General features: G+C 52.1%; 6 protein-coding genes across 6 annotated transcripts; 3 read left to right on the forward strand and 3 right to left on the reverse strand.

Moving 5' to 3' along the window:
- Positions 1-147: 147 nt before the first annotated feature.
- COCSADRAFT_165704 (uncharacterized protein) lies at positions 148-2,279 on the reverse strand (the record flags this gene model as incomplete). The annotated part of the gene is made up of 3 exons (XM_007707782.1): positions 148-414; positions 494-1,190; positions 1,315-2,279. The coding sequence occupies 3 exons, from the start codon at positions 2,277-2,279 to the stop codon at positions 148-150; spliced, it is 1,929 nt and encodes a 642-aa protein (XP_007705972.1).
- Positions 2,280-2,666: 387 nt separating this feature from the next.
- On the reverse strand, positions 2,667-3,613 carry COCSADRAFT_129797 (uncharacterized protein). Its single transcript, XM_007707783.1, has 2 exons — positions 3,498-3,613; positions 2,667-3,445 (listed from the first exon to the last, which is right to left on the reverse strand). Exons 1-2 carry the CDS (start codon positions 3,498-3,500, stop codon positions 3,035-3,037), a joined length of 414 nt encoding a protein of 137 aa, XP_007705973.1. The 5' UTR covers positions 3,501-3,613; the 3' UTR covers positions 2,667-3,034.
- A 345-nt stretch (positions 3,614-3,958) lies between these two features.
- COCSADRAFT_41970 (uncharacterized protein) lies at positions 3,959-6,184 on the forward strand. Its single transcript, XM_007707762.1, has 3 exons — positions 3,959-4,130; positions 4,206-5,452; positions 5,504-6,184. Exons 1-3 carry the CDS (start codon positions 4,118-4,120, stop codon positions 5,987-5,989), a joined length of 1,746 nt encoding a protein of 581 aa, XP_007705952.1. The 5' UTR covers positions 3,959-4,117; the 3' UTR covers positions 5,990-6,184.
- Positions 6,185-6,341: 157 nt separating this feature from the next.
- On the forward strand, positions 6,342-8,280 carry COCSADRAFT_185877 (uncharacterized protein). Its single transcript, XM_007707784.1, has 3 exons — positions 6,342-6,801; positions 6,853-7,028; positions 7,079-8,280. Exons 1-3 carry the CDS (start codon positions 6,359-6,361, stop codon positions 7,996-7,998), a joined length of 1,539 nt encoding a protein of 512 aa, XP_007705974.1. The 5' UTR covers positions 6,342-6,358; the 3' UTR covers positions 7,999-8,280.
- Positions 8,281-11,318: 3,038 nt separating this feature from the next.
- Positions 11,319-12,745, reverse strand: COCSADRAFT_129806 (uncharacterized protein). The gene is made up of 2 exons (XM_007707785.1): positions 12,478-12,745; positions 11,319-12,415 (listed from the first exon to the last, which is right to left on the reverse strand). The coding sequence occupies exons 1-2, from the start codon at positions 12,647-12,649 to the stop codon at positions 11,598-11,600; spliced, it is 990 nt and encodes a 329-aa protein (XP_007705975.1). The 5' UTR covers positions 12,650-12,745; the 3' UTR covers positions 11,319-11,597.
- An 80-nt stretch (positions 12,746-12,825) lies between these two features.
- On the forward strand, positions 12,826-13,699 carry COCSADRAFT_41974 (uncharacterized protein). The gene is made up of 4 exons (XM_007707763.1): positions 12,826-12,975; positions 13,042-13,054; positions 13,111-13,245; positions 13,317-13,699. The coding sequence occupies exons 1-4, from the start codon at positions 12,852-12,854 to the stop codon at positions 13,528-13,530; spliced, it is 486 nt and encodes a 161-aa protein (XP_007705953.1). The 5' UTR covers positions 12,826-12,851; the 3' UTR covers positions 13,531-13,699.
- The last annotated feature ends 458 nt before the right edge of the window (positions 13,700-14,157 follow it).

Consider the following 14,157-nt stretch of genomic DNA (forward strand, 5'->3'; position numbering starts at 1 on the left):
GGCAAAGAACAATGTATGGTGCCCAGCTCCTTGCTCGAAACGCAAAGTCAACTTAGTCCTGAGGACGTTCAAGCGGCCGCAAAGTATAGAAGAAGCAAGGAAGGATAACGCCAATGGCGTTTTGTTTCAAATCCGGTATGTAAGAGCTCACTTCAATGTCTTCAAATGCGTTCTCTGCTTGATGTAAGTCTCATAATTGCCGCCCAGGACACACTCGAGGATACTAGGCCCGATATCTTGGCCTGCGCGAGCAGCTTTCATTCGGTCCTCAAGTGTGTGGTAGGCTTCTTTGAAGGCATCAAAGGCATCCTGAACCCTGTGAGATCCACCAGAAATGTTGTTTTCTGGACGATTCGGATCTTGGATAGAAAGACCGTCGTACCTTTCCGGGCGACCATCGATTCCATGGGCCGTCTAGAACATGTTAGCCTCGTGGAAGAGATGGGAGAGGTTTTGAATATCTGCCAGCAGCGCAGTATCAACTGTTGCTCACCTTTTCGATAATAGCTGGCGGATACATCTGGATGCGTTTCCTAGACAAGTCGAAATCGCCATAATACCTGAGGAACCCCAAGAAGCATTCGCCGAGGTTTTCATGCTTGTCAGAATGCTGAATGTAGCTAACAATCAGACATATGATGCTAAAACCTCCAATACCGCCCGTATGCACTTCGTTCAGTCCATGCATCACGAGGAATTGCTTCAAAAGTGCTACCATGTATATCATGTCAGGGTACTCCTGCTTCCACTGCGCAAATGTGGCTTGAGCTTGAACCCCGCTCAAGTTTTCAAAGGAAATATCAACCTGAAGCTGGGTAAGCCTATCTTGAAACTTGATGATGGGAACCTTGGCATGGATGACTTGACATCCATCCGCGTCCATTCCCATGCTTTTGAGCCTGTTGGATGCTTTGTAAAGCAGGCTCTTGTTGGCGCCTCTTTGAGACATATCGACAACAGGAGGCCCGCCGTTGTAGTACTGATCGGAAACATAGACCAGGTCCATGTCAGCTGTAGGTAAATACAGACCTGCAGGGAAAGAGCCGAAACATAGCACACGGCCATTTTGTTGAGGAAATCTGCGTTGGCCCAGCGCATTGTTGACTCGGTTGACAAGTCTGTTGCGCTGTTCGTGTTCGAATGGCTTGGGAGCAACGAAACCGTAAAAGTCCAGTATTTCATTGTGAAGCCTAGTGGAAAATCAGTACGTAGTTGTGGGAGTTTGGCGTCAAGGTTGCGTGGAACACTCATGGATACCATACGGTATACAAAGCTCCGCGCAGACGCTTGATCCTTTGGACATTGGTAACTTACCACTTCTCTGGTTCGCGAGCAAGATGCGCATAAGCATCAGGTGAAGGAAGCCAAGGTGTTGGATCGCGATTGCGAGTGGGCAACCACTCACTAACTACACCGCCTACCGTGGCTTTACGCTTGTTGTTGGCCCTGGGGCCACGAGGTGCCCGATGTTCCGCTACAGCTGCTTCTTGTCTACTGACAATGCTGTCAATGTGTGCAAACTCGTTCAATGAGCCTTGTGTGGGTTTCTGAGCGTCATCATCGTCGTCAGCAAACGAAATGAAATCATCATTGGCAACGACAGAATTGTGCCCTGCAGCTTTCTCCGCCTCTTGGTTCTTTGCTTTCCGGATCAACTTCACAAAGTCAACCCTTTTCCCCGTAGTCTCATCCGGTGGTGGCAATGCGGTATAGGGATCCGGGTTAGACCATTTAGGGACAGAGTTGCCATCAGCACGCTTGACCTGGGTCCGAGCAGCCTTTGGCTTACTCTGTGACGCGTCGCCGTCCTGCTGGCTATTGGAGGAATCGTCGCTTTCTACTTCCATGTCGGCTTCATCATCATCTGACAGGTCGTCGGGATTTTGAAAGCGGTTGGAATCAGCTGCGACGCCCAGTGCACGCTCAGGACTGCCGTTCTCGCGGTGCTGAAGCAGAGCACGCTCGTGAGGTGCAGCCTTCTTGAAGCCACCTCTACGATTGCCGTTTGCATTGTTCCTGCCGTCGGTACGAGACTGGCCTCGCGATGCCCCGCCACGACCGCGTCTTCTCGACGCCGCAGAACCAGAAGGGCCTCGCGGGTTGGCGGGGCCAGAGGGTGGGAAGCGGGGCGCGGGGTGGCCAGACTCGAAGGTGAATTGCGAGCGATTGCCGTTGCGCTCGCCGCCGGGTCGATAACTATCGCCATCTCCACCCGTGAACGTCATGCGGTCAGCGAGCGGTGGTGGGCGGTCGCGCCCAGGGCGATATGAGTCGGCCATGGCGTGTCGTGGTTTCCAGGTACAGTCAGTGTCGTGCGCGGCCAGTGAATACGGCTGTGTGTATATTCGTGTGTGTGTATGCACAGATGGCGTTTGGCGATCAGTGGTGTGATGCAAAAGGGCGGCGGTGGTTGCGCGCGAAAGTTTTGTGTCGAGACGGGCCTGGTGTAAGCCAAGCCTCTAGCGCGACCCTCTGGCGTTGTGGGGGTGCGAACTGCCAGCCCCTCGTCGACTCCACGTCTGTGTCGTTTACGATTGCCAGCATGTTGTACGTACATACATACATACATAGTACATAGTACATCCACAAGCTGCATGCTCGAGCAACACACGGCCTCACTAGCTCCTAAGCCAAACCATCGCTGCAATTGGGATCAAAACAGTCATGTGGGTAGCTTCGGCTTGGGATGCATTGAGTATGGCTCAGCTGTCGATTTCCTTGTTACAGCGTATAATGGTACAGTATTCGAACATTAAAATAAATAGCACATGTACGTGCAGGAGTGGGGAGACGTAAAAGCATACCCGTGCCAGTCAAACTGCACCCTCAACCACAATGCGCCTTCGCTGAACTGTGCCCAGAGAAGGTCCAAACGCTATGCCAAACGCCGCTCAAATGCAACAAGAAACCCTTCATCGCCATCTACAACACTTGGACGCCCTGATCTCTGCAACAACCTGCCTCCCCTACTTGGGTGGTTTGCACTGCCGTCTATGACCAAAGTGTTCGCCACTTCGTCTGCGTTGAATCCGACCTAGTCTTCCTTTGTGAATTTTGGCTTGAAACCCTCTCTTAGTTCCTTTTCTCTTTCCGCTACCCGTTGGTGGCCTTGTACCTCCCTCTCGATCCTCTCTCTTGCTCTCAAGATCTTGCTCTGCAGATAGAAACTGCCGCCCTTCTTTGGGTCATTCAGGTCAAACAGTCGCTTGAATCGCTCCGTGACTGCTTCCAGCTCAATGTTTCCCATCTTTCCTGGCCCCACGTTCAGGATCTGGCAGGCCTCGTCCATGGTGATGTTTGAGGATGAGAAGGCGCCTCCGCTTTTTCCACCCTGATTGGCTGCTGCATATTTCTGCGAGGCAGCCGCTTGACGGTACGACTCGGACACGGCTCGACCTATTATCCGGGCGCCAGAAAAGACGACTTGTGTTATTATGCGGTGGGCCTGCAGGCGTTAGTTCAGCCTGGTGTGGGAAGAGGATATTGTTGCAGCGCACCATTATGGTTATGATGAAAGCAGGGGCGACGAAGTAACAAGAATTGCTTCTCTTTCAGGGTCGTGAGGCGCAGGTGCTCGGCTTCTGTTTCGTGGTGGCGGGTGCGGACGGCGATGAGGGCATCTCCAAAATTTCTGGGGCACCTTCCGTAGTTTCGGTCTGCTTCCGAGGCTCGCACGTGACCATCGCAGCTTGGCCAATCACGCCACGATCGCAAACCGTCATGTCCGCAACGACTCTGTTCCTGTGTGCTCTGGCGCATGCAGATGCGAGTGGAACAGCCAAACAGATTCCGGATTGGCACGCACATGTCGTACAAGAATGCTCAGCTTGCTGTCTACAAGGAACGCGTCGCCGAGGGCTGTCACAAGGCTCCGACAAGTCGCCCTCGGACTAAGACCTTCACATGCTCGGGGACCCCCGCAGAAGACATGACCGTGTGCAGCAACGCCGGAAGTGCTAGTTGGTTGCATGACACCCTCTGTTTACTCTCAGGCTATCCTCGCCCGTATTTGCGCACTCGCTTCATTCTGTACAAATATACACGCCGGGCGTGGCTTGACATCAACGCGGCCCTCAGCCTCCTCTGCGCAGCTAGGCGATGACGCACATCCCCATGCATGGCAGCACTAGGTCCGTCGCCTCCAGACTCGCAACCAGATTGCGTGTAAAAGTGGTCGCACAACCACCATGCTCATACTCGACTAGATACACCCTGGATAGAGCACATGTCCACTCCTCACAAGTCCACTAACGATGCGTCGTCTCCGCCGTCTACCGGTGATCCGAATCCGCCCACCTATGCCTCCTTCTCGCCCGCCCATCTAGGCCAGACAACGCCCCAGACCAAGCGCCGCTCCGCCATACTTGTCCACCAGAAATCCCCATTGCTTGCCGCTACGCCGCCTCAAATTACCCGCGTCCTCGCATATTCGCATCCGTTTATACTCCCGCTGAACAAGTTTGCCGGCTTGGTGACATGGACGACGGGCGATCCATGGGAGAGCTTTCTCCTCGTAGCCGCCTTCTGGGCAGTCGTTATGTATGGAGATGCAGTCACGAGATATACCGGGCCCATCATCATAGTCTCGGTTCTGATACTGGGCATGTACACGCGCAGATATTCGCCCCTATCATCCACGGGCTGGACTGGCGAAAAGGGCCAGACGGAACACAAACGAGTCGAGTCGGACACCAGCATCAAGCACCACAAGAGTCTGGAGGAGATTGTCGATAGCCTGAAACTCTTTACTTCGCGCTGCAATATACTGTTGGATCCATTTTTGCGCCTGACAGATTTCCTTTCTACTCAGAGGACGGCGACATCGGCTACAACACGACCAGCACTAACTGTGCTGTTTATCCGCATTCTCTTCGTACTGCCGCTATGGATAGCCCTTACGCTCCCACCCTTCTACATTCTTACCACAAAGAGAGCCGTACTGGCAATAGGCACAGTGATGCTCAGCTGGCATTCGCGGCCGGCGCGCGTCACGCGCACACTGCTTTGGAGATCAAAGACGGTCCGAAAAACATGCGCCTTCCTCACCGGTCTGGACTTTGGCGAGATAACATCAGCAAACCAGAAGGGGCCACCTCCTCTCCCACCGCGGAAAAAGAGCACCCAGGAAGTTGCTGCCTCGCTGGCCGCTAAGCGCCAACCAGAGTCAACTGGAGTACGCTTTACTTTTTCCATTTATGAGAACCAGCGGAGGTGGCTAGGCATTGGCTGGACCTCGTCGATGCTTGCTTATGAGCGGGCATCATGGACAGATGAGCATCTCAATCCTGTGCCACCCAAGGAACAGTTTGAGCTGCCTGAAGTTGAAGGTGGTGGCGCGAGATGGCGGTGGGTCCAGGGTAGTGAGTGGAAGATTGATGGCGCTGCCAAAGATGGCAAGGCCGAGAAGGGTATCTCAAAGGAGGAGCTAGGCTGGATTTACTATGACAATAAGGTACAGTCAAGCAGATTATGGGTACGACATGAAGACACTGACTTGTAATAGTGGAGAGATGGTCGAAGAGGTCAAGATGGTTGGGGTCGCTATACGCGCCGTCGGAAATGGTACCGTGATGCCGAGCTTGTCGAATCAACTCCTTCGACAGAGACTACGCCCATCCCAACACCTAGGCCTGCTCCAGTCGACAGCTCTGGCAATTCCAACGCCAACCATCTCCGGAAACTTTCGTCAAATCTCAGCGTGACATCAAGCACCGACCCGACACTCGTCGAGGGCGATGGACGAGAGTACGCTGCATCGGTCATTTCAGATACCGATGCTGCAAGCACCAAGAGCAAGAGAAGCTGGTTCAAGAGGAAGCGGAGCAAGAGCAACTGCGGTAGTGTGAGCGGTGCTACTGCAGTTAGTGATGCGGGCACTAGTGGAACGAGAAGAAGCGACGAGGACGATGTGCAGAGTCCGCTTGACCGTATAGTTAGGGATGAAGAGTGGAGACTCGGTGACGATATCAGGCAACACCTTGATATCTGAGTTGAGCTTTGATGTTTTCTTTTCATATACCCTTGTTCTCCTGCAATGCATAATAGGTGGTGACCTCTTGCCGTGGCACAGCCTAGCTATATAGACATGTATGCCGCTGTGAGGACCCATAGGAACCTGGATTTGTTGGAAATACATATTCGGCTTGGTGAGGGCTTTCTTTTGGCAAAATTAGGTCAAAGTCTGTGACATTCCACGGTTATGCGCAGTGCATGGATAGCTGAGGTGTACTGTGTATGGGTTGAGCGCCCTCGAGTCAGTCTGCGTGCTGACGGAGCCGTGCATGACGTCGCGGCAGTTTTTCGTCCCGCTCACGAACTTCAGACTTCCAGACCGCGACAGTGATGCGACTCACCCTCCATGTCACTCTCCAAGTATGCCAAGACATACCTATTGAACCAATCCAAGTACAAATATCTCAATGTTTTCAACTCACTAGTTGCTCCGTCAGTCCTTGCCGCGCGCGACAATGCCGCCGAATCGAGTCCTGCTTCTCGCAGCATCAAGGACAAGCCAATCGCAATAAAAGATAACATTTGCACAAAAAGCTTGAAGACGACAGCATCCTCCAATATATTGAAGGACTTCATCAGCCCGTACGATGCGACGGTAGTCAAGCTCCTCCAAGATGAAGGTGCTGTCATTGTTGGCAAAACCAACATGGATGAGTTTGGCATGGGCTCGCATTCGACACATTCGCATTTCGGCCCAGTAAGGATGCAGAGATATGAGGGCGAGGAATTGAGTGCAGGAGGAAGCTCAGGCGGAAGTGCGCTTGCAGTCGCCAGTTCTCAGTGCTGGGCGTAAGTCCCTAGGTGTTGCCGAGACCAGGCTATATATGCTAAGACAAGCAGAGCGTTAGGGACCGATACTGGAGGCTCTGTTAGACTTCCTGCTTCGTATACAGGCGTTGTCGGATTCAAACCGAGCTACGGTCTGCTTTCAAGGTGGGGCGTGATCGCCTATGCCAACTCTCTAGACACTGTTGGTATATTTGGGCGAAGCACTGAGGATGTGAGGACCATCTTTGGTAAGTGCAGTTCCCACCTGGGTATGCAGCACAACTGACGATTCATAAAGACAAGCTCAACGTGTATGATCAGCAAGACCCAACTTCCATTCCTCATTCAACACGTGCACGTTTTGGACAGCGAAAGGAGAACCAACCATCACCTCTAAGGATTGGCATTCCCCTCGATTACAACATTGACACCCTACAGCCCATTGTTCGCAAGGCATGGCTTCGGCAACTAAATAACCTATGGGACCACGGTCACAGTTTGCATCCTATTCGGCTACCAACGACACAACAGGCTTTGTCAGCTTACTACGTACTTGCACCAGCCGAAGCATCCAGTAATCTTGCAAAGTACGACGGAGTACGCTTTGGCAGTAGAGAAGGGGGTGTTGATGGAACGCCTGATAGCGTGTTATTCGCCAAAACTCGTGGCCAGGGCTTTGGAGCCGAAGTTCAACGCAGGATCTTGCTTGGAGCCTTCTCGCTTAGCGCCGAAGCTATTGACAACTACTTTATTCAGGCACAAAAGGTCCGCAGGCTAGTGCAACAAGACTTCAACAGAGTGTTTGCAAGACCGAATCCTCTTTTTGAAGATGGGACAGCCCCAAAACAGCCAGAGGAGGGGGTTGATGTTATTGTGTGCCCCACGGTACCATCCATGGCTCCATCGCTATCAGAAGTGGAAGCCCAGGATTCTATTCAATCCTACATGAACGATGTATTCACTGTTCCTGCCAGTTTGGCCGGACTACCAGCCATTAGTATCCCCGTAGGTGTAAACTTAGAGAAAGAAGATGTTGGGGTACTAGGAGGAAGTGATTCAAACTTCAACACTGTGGGCTTGCAGGTGATTGGTCAATACGGAGATGATGAGCTTGTCCTGGATGCTGCGAAAATCATGGCGGATATTTCACCGTCTCCTCAAGTGCACCATGGGCCAGATGTCACTGCTTGGCATGGTGATGCAGGGCGAAAAATATGACATCTCGTCAGGTCCTGTCGAAACACCCTTAGTATTAACTATCAATCACACATCAATACGAATCAAAGTCATGACGGCCAATATCACGCATGACCCTGTCATGTCATCGTGGTTGCATTCGACAGCTATGCCACGTCAACAGCCGCTTCTCATGAAAACGGTAACATATCAGCCACGCTCTGTAGTACTAGTGTTTCTTATTTCGGCGAAGCCCGAAGCCGGTACCTCTCACCTAGTGCGATATCGATCTCAGACACTTAATAATAGAAATCATATGCCGAGATTCCATGGCGAGGCAGATGAATGTAACTCGGCTGAATTGATAACACAACCCTACCGGACCTATGGCCACAAATTATGAGTACTAGTGTTGGAGACTAGTAAGTGTTGCGTGGGGGGATACATGTCACTGTGTACAAGTCCACAGCCAAGATGCTCCTGCATACATGTAGCATTGTAGGCCTAAGCAGTCAGCTGTAAGAGTATTGCGTAAGAGTTTACTACGCAGCTAGCAGTTGCCGGTGAAATACCATGGAGATGATACATGTCATGATGTCCTTGGGTACTAGGTACGCTCATCTCATGCCTTGTCACTTTCACTAGTTGCTTGAAGCCCGAGAGCCCAAGCCCAAGCCCACGTGATTGCGTACTAGTAGCTACACGGCAGGGCTGTCACGATTGGCCGGCATGTGACTAGGCATGATCGAGTCACGCGGGGTCTAGCGTGGAAGCTAGTGTGGGCATCTACATTGGAGGCGCTACGTCACCGAATCGATCCATGTATGCGCCCAGTCTTCTACTGCGAACGACGACCACACGATTCTAGTACTATGTACCATGGCATTGTAGAGCCGTCTGTTGCTTGCCGTCATCTACACCTGCACCTAGCTATGTCTTGCATTATCAGCCATGTCACACACGCACTGTATGCGGTGAAGAAAGGGCGGGCTTCGCACCTGTAGGTGCAGTGTCACCAGCCTTCAAAGCACAACAGACACATCCATGGCCAGTCAGCAACGGATACGTAAACATTCGATATCAGATAAATGCGGCCAGGCTTGTTCCCACGCTGGTGGTTGTGCTGTTCCATGGCCCTGCGTAAGAGAAGCGGCCCTCTGGACCTTGTTCTCCACACCGTCTTCCGTGTGCTCGTGGCATCAAGTTTGAGACCCTAGAAAACGATACCTAGGCGAGAGCCATGTCCGGGCTCTCGGGACGATCAAGTGGTGAGGCAACAACTGAGAAGTGAAAGCAGGGCGCAGTGGAGCCCACCATACGCGCCTTACGGAGTATACCGGGTGACTGCGCGACTTGTGCGAGTGGCCCATCGCCTCAAGCGGTTATCCCACCGAGTCTTCCAAGCCTTAACCGACCAACTCCAGCCTGCCTGTAGCTATCCAATCAAGTCTTGTCCGACGGCCAATGTATGATGCCAACTAACCAAGCCTCCCGATCCAGCGTCACAGTGTCGTCTGTATGGGTAAAGGGTGATGAACATGGCGCGCATGGTGCCGGTCTTGGTCGTTACTGAAAAGGAGGGGTCAAATCTAGTGTCTTCGATATGTCACTCGTTGGGACAAGACACCCCACCATCATGGGGGGCGGTCGGCCGCACAAGTCGCGCATGACCCAAGCGCCTCCATGTCCACTCAAACGAGCAGCTGGCCGAGCGTGGGTAGAGAAGGGAGACGAATGAGCCAGAGTAAGGCGAGACAGTCGGCAGGTCTATATAAATACCCCCCATCTCAGCACCTTGATGGCCTCATCGCGCTCCAACATTTGCTCATCTGTCCAACTCAACACACTAAGCTACTTTCAACCAACCAACCAACCAACCAACCAATCAACCAACTTCACCATGGCTCCATGGTATGTCTGCTCAGCCATATTCCCTCCCTACACGATGCATCACGCCGCCTGCTGGGCACGCTGCTGGATGGGGGATAGCGGTTAGCACCGTGATGGCTCTCCCACCTCATCATGTACTACTAGCAGTGGTGCACCCTGTTGGATCGTGTCGAACCCCCCTTTCTTTGAGACAAGGATTGAACCTTTTGCTAACTGCATTGTGTCTTAACAGCACCTGCAACACCTGCTCCTGCAAGGGCGACTGCTCCAGCTGCAACTGTGGCTCTTGCTCCGTAAGTTTTCTCTCTTCCTTCCTCTCTAGGCCTGTGCGAGAAACAAACAAAAAACAAACAAACAAAGTTTGCTAATACCAATGATCCTCATAGCACTAAGTCAATAATATGACACCACCCGATTTTTGCAACCTTTGAAAAAGCACAATAACGCCACGGGTTCCATCGAGCGATATTTGGAGAGATGGACAAGACTTTTGTTTCAAAGATGATTGTTATTTTGTGGCTTTGAGAGGGTTGGCATAGGAACCTTTTTTTATTTAGTAGGAAGGGTGGAGATGGGAAGCTCCTGCATGAAGCATTATGAATTATGGACACTCTTTTGAATCAAACAATAAGAATTCGAAACGTAGACTATGTTGTTTGTTCGTGATGTATGTGAGAGTTTGATTTAGCACCTGAAGAATTGATCGAATTGGATATGGTTCGTAGTCTGGACGACTGGGGTAGCAGCTGCATACGCTTGACAATAGGTCTTGTGTGTTTTGATATTCATGGTAGCAATTTTTTTTTTGCTAGCTGAACATGTAAACTTTTACAGTTAACTATCTTTTTGGTGTATACAAGGTAACCCCTGCCCTCAAACTCTCTCCCCTTATCTCTCTTACTGAACACTAGTTATAATTTACCTTTATATATCTCGCCCAACTCATTGCGATATATTCAAGCAAATCGTTCATCCCGCGTACCCCACATAGGTAGTTCTAAACAAGCGATTTGTACCAAGACTCTACACATCGCCCACCTGACTACCATTAATCCCGCATGTTGAGCTACAATATGATCAACATGTCATTGAGGTATTTTTTTTTACTATCCTTGGAAATGCTACATTTGTCATAGTCTTCACTTTGGGCTCAAGATTTCTGCATCTTAGGGATTCGCATGACCAAAGGTACCGTAACATGATGTTTGGATGGTCAGACTTGGACAGACTTGAAGATGGCTAAGATACGTGTACAAGTAGGTCATGATGACATACATCCTCTATCAGTTTGGAAGAATAATCAAAGCCTACGAATCTGTTCAGTGTAACGTACGAGGCGGTGGGTTCAGGATACAACATCGGGCGGTCATCGTGAGTACAAGAGTAGTCCATAGACTTGAGCTCAGCCTTGCAGATGCCCATAGAGTACTTGTCGAGCAAGACGTGGTACGAATTGTAAAGTCTGATTGTTTCCATGTGTCATGATGAATTTCACTTTTGTCTTGATTTACAAAGCGTCTCAGATCATTCTTATCGACGAGCCAGAAAGAAAGACACTCCGTCACGTCTTTACGCCGTACTTTTGTTCACACTATAGGAATGCATGAGGACACGAGACTGGATATGGACCGGCTTTGTACCCGGCCGAAACTAATAATTTCGGTAAACATCTCAAAACGCCTGCGCTATGCAAAATGTAACAAGAAAGTGCCTTGCAGGTGACCTTTTGCGAATACAGCAATAAACCATGACTATTCATCCATTTGCCACTGGTACTCGAGTTTCTCGATATTCGCCTTGCGGTTCCTCGAGTCAAACCACTGCTTCTCGAACCCATTACTACGGTCAATGCCGTCCCACCGGTGACCAGGACGAATGTTATATCTGTTTGGCTGGAAAGGCCCCTTGTACAGTGGCTTTCCGGTGATACTGCGCCCAGCCTTCTTTTTGCGCAAGAAGCCCATGGCCGGGTCGTTCCAGTGATCGCGTTCCTTAAGCTCGTCGTTGAGTTCGGCGTCATCTGCGTATCGGGCGACCGTCATTGTCTTTGCGTCTTGTAGCTGTTGTTTGCGCCGTTCGGCTTCTGCGTTTTGAACGTCTCCGCGTGCTGCGCGTTCCTTTTCACGCTTCTGCCGCTCTTCTTCCTCGGCCTTTTTGCGTGCTTCGGCACGCTTCATGGCGACATTGATGATGCGACCGCTGGCATCTCGATATATGGTTTCCGGTGCCGCACCCCCCATTTCCTTTGCGATTTTCTCGGCCTGATGCTTCTCCTCGTCTAGCTTCTTGTTCATGGCAGCCTCGACTTCGGCGGCCGTTTGCAGGCCTGCCTTTGTGCCTGACGCTGTTCGAAGTATACCATCCTGATCTACCATCTCTGGGGCTTCGTCCTCGGCTGCCGCAGCCTTTTCGCGATCGGCAGCAGTGCCTGCAATGATGGCATCGGCGGCAGCAGCGTCGGCAGCAAGTTGTGCGGCATGTGAGGGCGCAGCGACACCGACAGCTGTCCACGTTGCTGCGCTGGTGCCTTTTGATTTCTTCTTTGATTTCTTCAGCGTGCCTCCGCCGACTGATCAGCACAGTGTTAGCCATAGACATGTGCAGCTTGCGCGAGTTGGGGGGCACCCTTACCTATCATTGGCGCGTCATCGTCGTCATCGTCGGCCTTGTCTTTCCAACCCAGATTGTCATCGTCTTCGATGATGAGGCCAGCATCCTTGTTCTTTCTTTTGCGCTTCTTGGACTTCTTTTCCGAATCAGCCGTAAGGTAGTTTTTGGCCAGGTAGTCGGCAAGTCCAGACATGCTTGATTGGATGGCGGGGTTGGCTGCCCATTGTGCATGCGTACAAGTCGCGAAGTTTGGCAGGCAAAGTCCACAGGCTTGGCACGTGCATCATGCAGAATCACGTGATCTCGCGTCATGGCGTGTGACCAGTCGCGATGGGCCCCTGGCCGGCGATCTCACCTGCCCCAATACACCTCATCTTGGATTACACACTGCTACTATGGCGCCTGGAGAACGCTCTGAAGAGGTGTGGCTGTGGTACACGGCCGTGTACGAGGCGATTCAAGAGATACCGTATGGCAAGGTCACCAGCTACGGACACATTGCCCGGCTGGTGGGAAAGCGTGCGTCGTGCTGGAGGATGATGATGATGATGACGACGACTGGCTGACTTGTTCTTTTGATCATAGCCGAATGTCCAAGGTAGCAGCACTCATCACCATCATGTCACTGCCGCGACTAACAGGTGACGTCAAAAGACAGGTGGGCGTGTGTCTCAAGAACCTGCCTTCGCCATCGCCATCGGGCGACAGCAGCAGGACGAAGCCTAGGTTTCATAGCGGCAACGTGCCTTGGCAGCGCGTGATCAACGCCAAAGGCGGCATCAGCCCGAGGTCTGCGCCCTCGTCATGGCGACAAGGCCTGGTTGCCTTTCTTTGTATCTGCCTGCTAACTAAGCACAAAGAGGACCAAGTGCGGCGGCGCACCAAGCAGATGCTCTGCGGAGAGAGGGTGTAGAGGTTAGGCAGGATGGCATGGGGCAGTACACAGTGGAGCTGGACGAGTACGGGTGGTTCCCGGACATGCTCCCGAGCGAGGCAGACCAGGTAGAGGGCAGCGACATGGACGAAGACAAGGACGAGGACGAGGACGAGGACGAGGCCGCGTACCATACTTGAGGTATATGCTTGAGAAGCTTTAGGGGGGGGGACTTGGATACATGGTGTAGTTACAGCAACCAGGGGTCTTGTTACAGCGGTGCATTGCCGTTGAGCGAACAAAGTGTGTATTGCCTGGCACGTTAGAGTTCCCAGCTCGCTGATTGCCGGCGGCTACCCCAGAGTCGTGGGTGCTTAGTATGGGGAAGATGGCCGTGAGCCGGATCCCGAAGGCCCTAGATTACATGACTGGACGGAGCTAGTGGGAGAAAGGGCGCAGATACGGAGGCCGAATGCGGACAGCTATCGGGGTTGGTTGGTTGGTTGGGTGGGTGGGTGCAAAGGGGCGCCATGGACTTAATATGTAAGCTGGCTGCGATTGTTGGGACGCCTGTACCTGCGAGATGCCGTGACTGTTGGTGTGTGATGAGTCGATAGATAGTACACTACAAGACACTGCACTACACAGTAAGATAGTCGGGGGAGGGCGGCCATGTGGGGTCGGCAATCGGGACCATGGGAAGCTGGACTGGACTGGACTGGAGCCCTGAGCTTCAGCTCCAGCTTGCCTCGCCTCGCCTCGCCTCCCCCCTGACCCATGTCCGTCGTCGTCGTGTTGCCATCCAGGAACACGGCAAGCCTGCAACC

This window comes from Bipolaris sorokiniana, assembly GCF_000338995.1.
Source record: "Bipolaris sorokiniana ND90Pr unplaced genomic scaffold COCSAscaffold_21, whole genome shotgun sequence".
Lineage (NCBI taxonomy): Eukaryota > Fungi > Ascomycota > Dothideomycetes > Pleosporales > Pleosporaceae > Bipolaris > Bipolaris sorokiniana.